Here is a 9,233-nt window from a genome sequence, read left to right as displayed (position 1 = left end):
CGCCGGTCAGCTGGTAATAACCGACGAGCATAGAAGGCAGGCTGAAATGCTCGGTATCACTGTTGGACAACTCCTCGAGATTGAGCCCATGTCTCTGCTTAGAGAGGAGGACATAAAACGGAAATATGTCTACGGCGAACCTTTGGTCGAGCCTGAGGAGGTCAAGAACCTCCCAACGAGAAAGTATGAATTGCATGATTGGTACATAAAAATTACCAAGGGTTCCAATCGAGAGTCCCTCATGGTGAAAGTCAAGGAAGAGCATTACTTCCATAAGCTAGCTCTGTCCGTTGAGTATTCAGAACTATTTCAGCTATTCAATCAAGAAGCACTTGAAAAATCTCTCGTCAATTGCTATTGTCTGTAAGTGATTTCTTTCTGTAATTTAAGTCTCAAACTAGCTGTAGTGCTCATTGATCGATCATTACCTGTAATTATCCTCACTATATTCTTTTCTATGGTATTATGCAGGATGAAGATGTATGAAATGAAAAAAGCTGGACGCTATGGCATTGGGTTCATTGACCCAAATTCCATTAATGAACAGACATGGAAATATGAATGGTATAAAGCAGATGTAGAGAAAAACATGCTAGAGTTCTTGAAGCGCCTCAATACCAATGAAGATATACTACTTCCTTACAACTCCCTGTGAGTCACACTGTCTTGTACTACAAATTCTGTTTTTGCTTACTAGCTAGCTAGATGTTAATAATTAAGTGTATAGGGTTTAGGGTAGTTGATGAGTGTTATGCACATGCCCGCTTAATTAAGACATACAAACGTGTGCGCATGCAGTTACTACTGGATCTTGTTAATCATTAAAGTTGAAGAAGGAACAGTTGAAGTACTTAAAAAAAAGTGACTAAACCATCTTGAAGGGGATAGTCGACAGGTAATTTCAATCATTATTAATTATATCTCGGCCTCTTTAGTTCGTCATTTCCTGATATCAACTATTTAATAACTCTTTTATTCATTTTCTTTGCCGGTGGGCAGGGCTTGGGAAAAGTTCATCAAGGTGACTCCGGGCAAATGGCGAAAAAAACTATATTGGTTTCGACCCAAGGTAAGTAATTAAGTAGTACTAGCTAGATACCATCTCTTTAATTCTTGTTTCAATACCATTAATTATCATGCTTGATTAATTATTATCTGATTAAATTCTATTCTCGTAAAGGCCCTGAAGCAGGCGCCAGGGAATGAAGTGTGTGCATACTACGTTTGCGAGAACATTCGCATGATGGCGTCCGAAAGGAACAAATCTGATAGACAGCTATGGGTACGTTTGCCAGAACACTATTCATAATTTTTACATCATTATCGATATCTAGTCACACAACTAATATATGCATATTGATCTCCTTCTTAACAGTTCAGTCAGGTCCGGGAGCAGCTCCTACCAACGGAGCGCATACGAGCACTTCAAGAGGAAATAGCGGGATTTTTGCTTGACCAGGTCATAGATCCCAAAGGAGAATACTATTACCCGCTACCGCCCCCATGAACCACTCCCAATTGTCATCGTGCTCCGAAGGCACCAAGGCAAATGCCACTGGCTCCGAAGGCAACATGTAGGAGAATTGTATATACCTAATTATATATACATCATAATATATGATCGGTTCTACGAGAAATTCTATTTATATATATGCATAACGTATACAATATGTAGTATCGTAAAATACCAGCAAACAAAAAATAATTAAATGGAAAACACAAAATTAAAGGAAAAAGAAATCATGGACCCAAAACCCCCCAAATCTTTTAGTACCGGTTGGTGTTACAAACCGGTACTAAAGGTCTCCCCGCCCCCGGGCGCTGGCTCGTGCCACGTGGTGGCCCTTTAGCGGCGGTTCGTGCAGAACCGGTACTAAAGGGGGGGGCTTTAGTCCCCACCCTTTAGTGCCGGTTACAGAACCGGCACTAAAGGGCCTTACGAACCGGTGCTATAGCCCGGTTCTGCAATAGTGCCTACTCATGGTTTAAATTTATGGATGATCATACAAAAAATTTATGCCGGATTGAATTTTGCTTCTAGAAACCTTTTAGATTCGGCCGCGGGAGGTACTTTTATGGAATTACTTTAGGAGAAGCTACGAAACTCCTATATAATATTATGATTAATTATTCTCAATGACAAGCCCTCCTTGGCCACGGCATACAACAGTTCCGCAGGCCACCCGTTGAGCGAATCTGAAACATGTTTCTTGCCAGTCATCAAGAGAGCATCAAGGAAAACGGATGGAACATTGGGTTGATAGCATGGTTCCAAGATGCAGATACTATTCTGAGCTCCCTGCTTACTATTGCATTGCATTACAGTACAAATTTAAGTTCTTGAATTCTCCGCCCGGTGATCTTTCTACACAATTTAATTTCATGGTCAAGTATGATCTAAGAGTGTAATCAACACCTTCATCCTACAAACAGCAACGGATAAATTATAGACGCCAGGGAGCATTACAAAAATATATGAACATTCTAAGTCTGACTGTCGCATACAGTTGTTTCACAGACAACCAATAAGCAAATGTAAACATGTTTCTTGCCTAGAACAGGGCGTTGCGAAATTAAGGAAAGTACGAAAAAGGTTGGGCCAACATTCTCTACTGCAGAAATTATGAACCACATTGCACACAAGATAGCATCAAGCTAAACAGTGATTGGGTACATATCATGTCCTAATTAAGATAGCTAACAGTAATCCCATCACAGAAGATAACACCAAAGACAAGTCAAGGCCTCCTCAGGTGGCAACGTGAGGGAAGGAAGAGCCAGCGGCTAGGGTTTTGTCGTCTCCCGTGTCACCCTGAGTGGTGTGACGCGTAGGCACAGCCTTCTGGTCATCTCTCTTAGTTTCCCCTCATTGTTTGTTTTTTCTTTTATTTTTGAATATTTATGAACGTCAATTTAAAAAATTGATCGTGTAGGAAACATGTGGTGAACTGGTGATGATGTTGCCTACATGTAGGCACCATGTTAGCCCAAACTACTCTGATGGCCTAAAAGTACAAGGCATTGAGATTTAAACTAGGATGCTTGGCAATTTGGCATGAAAACATCACATCGGAATATAATTAGAAGAATTAATGCAACATATTTTTTCGACTGAAAAATTAATGCAACATATTAGCTTATTTTTTAGGGAATACATATTAGCTTTCAATATATTTAACTTTGAGTTCTTTTTCCCATGCTGTCAGCTAAAACCCAGATATCAAATGTGGGCCTAGCCACCATGAACAGATCTTCCTTGTAGGTCCCTCTGAAACAGAAAATTAAAAAAGTATAAGTTTTGTAGTATTTCTATTCATTTGAAATGTTTATGTACATGCCTTTTACTGCTCCAAGATTGCTGTGGCCCGCTCTTCGGACACCCGGCCCGGCCGGCGCGCCGTCACCCTTCTGACAGAATGCCAAACATATCCACCACTGCAGTCCTTGGCCCGCCGTCACCCTTCTGACAGAATGCCAAACATATCCACCACTGCAGTCCTTGGCTCGCTGAAGAACTCACTTGGGGGCTGTCATTCAACACTACTTAAAATCATCTGGCATGGATGCATTCGAGATCTTTGCATGCACTACAAGCTTTTAAATAGCAGATTGTGGATCGATTGCGGATTGGGGTCGACATTGTGGAATGCGGATTACGGACGAGTGCCATGTCGTCATAGCAAAATTGTAAAAACCCTCATAAATTTGATATCATATATTTTTCTAGACATTGGCAACAAATATGACATAATTGAAGGAATCATCATTTATATAAGTAAAAAACTATAGCTGAACAATAAGTCACGGAATAATAGCTGCAGGGTGGAGCGGCCTCAATAGCAGAGGTAGTGGCCACTATTTAAAAGCTTGATGCAATATTACCTAGTTACCTGATACTCCCTCTGTAAACTAACATAAGATTGTTTAGATCACTACAGCGATCGAATGAAATTCATCAAGGTTTGTACCTTGTTGATACGTACTACTCAGAGTAAATAATGCAGAAAATTGCGCTGTTTCATTCTCGCTAGAAGCCTAGAACTGAACCCAAACACGCAAAAAATTCACCAAGAGGAATAAACTCAAGGTTAATTAGCCCACAGGAGTACCCAAGCACTTTTTCGGGTGGTTCTATACAATGTAAATGACGCTGTTCTATACAGGCAGGCTACTGGCAATAACCCCGGTATGTTCAAAACCGTCTCAAACTAATTAATAACAAACGATGGTGCTGCTAACAGGGATGCTCCTGCAAGATTTATGTATATAGCTGCCCTTCAACTCTTGGCGAAGACCGAGGCACCCAGCGGCTTGGATTTCCAACATACTCCAACTCATAGGCGCAAGAGGTAGCCGAGGGATGTGCCGAGAAGCGCCACATAGACCACAAACAGCAACGGGAAGCCTAGCTGACTCTTTGGGGTTCCCTTCTTTAAAACTACCTGCCCAAGCCAATGCCTTGTGTTATTAGAAACTAATAGACGCAGATCAACAGGTAGTCATAAACAATGTTTAGTAACCAAAAACATCTGAAATTTCAAAGCGAATCAGATTCAATTCAAGAGCAAATTTGTCTGCAGTGTGCTGAAATAGCATCCGATAAATACTGCAAAATACACAACACATATACCTCGGTATACACTACTTGAGAAACAATAGTGACAGTGGCCATATATTTCAACAAAATAGAGAATTCAACAAAGAAGAATCACATTTTGCCCTGAGACTGTTTCGGAGCATGCTACTACTTATTTTAGTTTCCTACATACTTAATATTTAGATTACTTGACCAACACTTTTAGTTTTTTCGAATAAATGTGTCATGAGTAACAGATTATTTTCTGCAAGAAACAGATCTAGGACGCATGATACCATACGGAAATCTGACAACATACTCATGGAACTGCCACCTGGATTGTTTTATGTGCAAGGCTTAACATGAAAGACCATAGTAGTGTCTTGCATAACTACAATGAATGACCCTCGTGGTAATTGCTAAGACATTAGGGACATTGTGTTGTGACATGGAGGGGGTTAAGGCCTGGAAGAAGGCGCTTTTAGTTTTTTCTGCTTCTTTGTGAATTAGAGGCTAGAACCCAATCCCTAGAGCAGCAAAGGATGTACAGGTTTTATGCCACAGTTGATAATCCATTAAATAATGTTTTGTTTTGAACGACCAAGATATTCTGTTATTGCAGAATAGCGGAACCTGGACAATGTTGCTTGTATGAAGAAAAAAGAAGAATCTAGATGTTTCTGTGAACAAGTCATACCATCTCTTGCTGCAGCCTATCCCGCTCCTGGGTTGTAGTCCTGCTCTCTTCTCTCAGTTTTATTATCATCTTTTCAGCCTACAAAACAGAAGTATAATATTGTTTCACGTCAGAGGGGTAATTCTCCAAAATGTAAGCAATCTGAGATAATAAGACAACATAAGCTCTATTGTCTCATGAGGATCTTATCAAGAAACTTGTTTGAACGATCCAAACACATTTTATGGTGGTCAACTTACCCCTTCCAATTTTGATTCAAGGTTGTTGAGTTTTGACTTCAGATTCTGAACATCTTCCGTCACCTGTTACATATCGATACAAGAAAGAGGTCAATTAAAATAACCTCGGTCTCTGGAAAATGAAAAGATCCGGACTATAGCAGTGTCGAGATCTCCAGGTATATCATAGTTAAAGTGCATTATGCATAATAAACTTACCCTACAAAACTGTTTCTAGCTTAATTTACGTGGAGAATAAATCCATTTACAAAAACCTACAGGATTTTCTAGCTAGGGCAAGGTAGTCAGATAATACAGGCAGCACTTGCCCAAAGTAATACCAAGTTAGACAAATTTGTGGCCACTAATTTAAGCTGATTCCAGCTATTATTTTCAGTAATTTTTCCCCTACAACTGTACTAAAAAATCCAAGTGATTTATACTTTAGACCATTTAGCTAGAAACATATAGGTTTCTATCAAAATCTAGCCAGTCTCAAACTAGGTTCCACTTGGGGGCTGTGCTAGATCTTGTCACCCAGCATTACAGTAACAGAACATGTTTAAAAGCCTTATGTTCTTTTTTGTCTTATTAAGTTAAAGATAGGGAAAATAGGCATAAATAAAACTACAGGATGGATACTTACATGAGATAATTGATGATTCTGCACACTGAAAAAACCTCGGTCACTTACGGCAACAGTTTCTTTCGGAAGAGTTTCTTCCAGAGGAGACACCTTTGAAGTTACAGTCTCTTCCTTCAGAGGAGAAAGTTGTTCAATGGTAATTGCAGACGAATCCTTTATAGGGGGAGGAGATTCATGTTTTAGAGAGGGAGGAGATTCGTCTTTTAGAGGGGGAGGAGATTCTGCCAAAATAGCAGGTTCTTCATGCAGTAGCACAGGAACTTCTTGAAGGATTGGAGACTCCCTGACAGGGGAAGGTATGTTAGGAACAACAGCTGAAATTTTCTCCTGGGGGGCAGGAACCTTTTTCTCCATAGCTGGCACTTCATTCTGAACATTTGGTGTATCTTTTAACACCGGAACCTCAACTGCCGCATCAGTGCTGGGGACATTATTTATCAGTTGCTCCACAGGAGGACGAGATGCATCAACAAGGACAACTCTCAATTTACTTTCCTCAATATATGCATTGGTTTCTTTGGAGAACTGTGGAAAAGAGTTAAGAAGATGAGGACAAGTAACATATAAGGAATATTATGCATGTAAAGTTTCTCAACTATGTGCTTAGTTACTTACAAAAGCAGGAATGAGGTCATCATCTGATGTACCAGGAGGAACAACTGTGGTCTGCACCAAAAATTTGTCTTTTAGTTGCATGTCTGGTGGCGCAGTACGCTGTGCTTGCATGGTAACTGCATTTAAGAGGCGATAAAAATAAACAAATCAAGAGGAATATAACCGAAGAAACCAAACAGAATCAAGGCATGAATAGTTGAATGCAAGACAAACATAATTGTATAATTGCTACCCTCTCTCAGAAGCAAGCACATTATGACATGTTTGCTTTAAGGAACGGATGGGTTGGTCCATCATGTGTTCATGCTATGATTTTTGTGGGATGACCCGTTTCCTCTTTTTTTTTAAGTGTTGTGCTTATGAGGAACGAGGTGGCGATGGACCAACTTAGTTCATTCCATAAACCAAAAAAGAAGATGAGAAAGCAACTTAACTAAGAATGAGCCCACTTACATAAATACAGAATGAGTCAAAAGCAATTCAGCTTTAGAGAGTAGTTAAAAATCAACAAGTTGTCTATCACTATAAGGTACCAATAAGATCAGTAGCCATAGTGTACACACCTGTGAAATCACATGTTGCCCTTGGAAGGATAACTCCAATATTTGGTCGGACGCAGTATCTTTTAGGGGAAGTTGTCTTAACCTAGCAATTTCAAAATGGTGATCAGATGCTGCAGTTTCATTTATGCTCAAACCATGATCATCCAATTGAAAATAAAAAGCAACAGAACAGACAGTGTTTAGACACCAACCGGAAATGGCCCCTCTGCTACTATAAATAAGTATTACTTTACCATTTTGAGATAAATGCGTCATACATTTTCCCTACATTGTACATACACATACCTAGTAAACTGAAATGTGCCTTTGCACAACATGCGGATGTACAGTACAAGGCTATTAAATCAAGCTATCAAGATTGTCATCGGAAAAAAGACGGGGCAAAAACCTTGAAAGCGACATATTCATCAGATTTGTTGACAAGATGGACAGAACATGAACTCTGCTTCTTCAGCTCAACTGACAAAAATAAAAAATGAGAAAACCAAGTCAGAATTTTATCCAGATAAATGGCAACTTGATATATTATACTGAAAATAAATTCACTCAGATTTTTTTGGGCATTCTGCAAATTATACATGATTATCAACCATAGGCATAGAAATTCAGAACTGCATGAAACAAAATAAGCACAACAAGTAGGAAGTAGCCACACTAGAATCATATGCTGAGAGTAGGTGCCAGCACTGAGACATTTTGAAATGTGAAGAATTAAAGATCACTCGATTTGCACTTATTAACAGAGTACATTGTATGATTCATAATTTTATAGGAAACCAATAGTAAAAACTTCATGGGAAGATTTTCCATTTCACTAGCGGCCCACTTCCTTTTATCAGTAGCATGTGCATCACTGCATCAGGACATTAACAGGTGCAACAATGAATGCACCGCGTCCTGCATTGCATAGTGGGATACTAACTTTATAATCTTTGTAAGCCTTAGCTCCCATTTGTGTCATCACAATCAGTGGAGTGAGCGAGCTACTCACACTGAGCTGAGTATGTGCCAACTGCCAACTACCGAGAGAGAGACTTTACAACTACCAGCATCACAAAATCTACCTGTCTGTAACCAATCGAACCGAAAGGCAGCAACCAACTAATAACATGGTGGTAGCGTAACAGCTTTAGAAACACAAAGCCAAGCTTGAATATAAAAATTACAGGAAAGAACTCTGTCATTTATTTTACAAAATACTACTGCCGGGCTCGCTCAGAAGAATACATCCATTCCTGCCTTCCCTATGCCCTCAGGTTCAGGATACGAAAAGATTACCTAAACCTCGAAAAATGTGGAACTAATCTGATAAAACTGATGTTTACAAATCTGTTACCTCCGGACTTGGTGTTGGTCCGTTCGGTCACACCAATTTCCAAATCAAATCCCATCTTCCACATCGCAGCACAACCACAGAACAAACTAGATAGCACTTGACACTACTCCAATCAATCCCAAGGGAACGAACGCACACACCAAAAAAACTATCGGAATAAACCACCAATCGACTGAAGGAGTTGCGGATTACGCGGCACATACTGAAATGGCCGAATCCGCGGCCGTGCGAAACATCGAATCGGCGCAAGCGGGGCGAGAGGCCGCGCACGAACGCGCAGCGCCGGCTGGACTAATTCGTCGCCGGAGACGGATCGGAATTAATAAGTAATCACGGAGGGGGGGAAATCGTGCGCGCAGGCTTACAGGTGAACTGGAGCTCGCGGGGCTGGATCTCGACGACGCCCTGGCCCATCGCCGCCACGAAGAGGGTCAGACGGCAGCGCCTCGCAAGCGAATCAGAAAACCGCCGCCGCCGCCTAGCCGCTGCCGATTAATCCGTCCCCCGGTAGGCAGGAGGAGTAGTGGAGGAGGGTTGGGGGGTTTGGACGGGGGCGGGGAGGGAGGGAGGAGTTGGAGTGAA

At 40.8% G+C, this 9,233-nt stretch overlaps 1 protein-coding gene across 1 annotated transcript; it reads right to left on the bottom strand.

The window, feature by feature from the left end:
- Positions 1–4,063: 4,063 nt before the first annotated feature.
- LOC123080549 (vesicle-associated protein 1-1) lies at positions 4,064–9,110 on the bottom strand (the record flags this gene model as incomplete). The annotated part of the gene is given in 8 exon segments (XM_044503480.1): positions 4,064–4,442; positions 5,274–5,351; positions 5,513–5,575; positions 6,138–6,662; positions 6,753–6,868; positions 7,316–7,397; positions 7,704–7,774; positions 9,017–9,110. Coding segments are annotated over 8 exon segments (1,092 nt in total). The 3' UTR covers positions 4,064–4,334.
- Between the last annotated feature and the right edge of the window lie 123 nt (positions 9,111–9,233).

This window comes from Triticum aestivum, chromosome 3D, assembly GCF_018294505.1.
Source record: "Triticum aestivum cultivar Chinese Spring chromosome 3D, IWGSC CS RefSeq v2.1, whole genome shotgun sequence".
In the NCBI taxonomy this organism is placed as follows: domain Eukaryota; kingdom Viridiplantae; phylum Streptophyta; class Magnoliopsida; order Poales; family Poaceae; genus Triticum; species Triticum aestivum.
The sequence above is the reverse complement of the archived record's forward strand: the minus strand, read 5'-3'. Positions and strand labels throughout refer to the sequence as shown.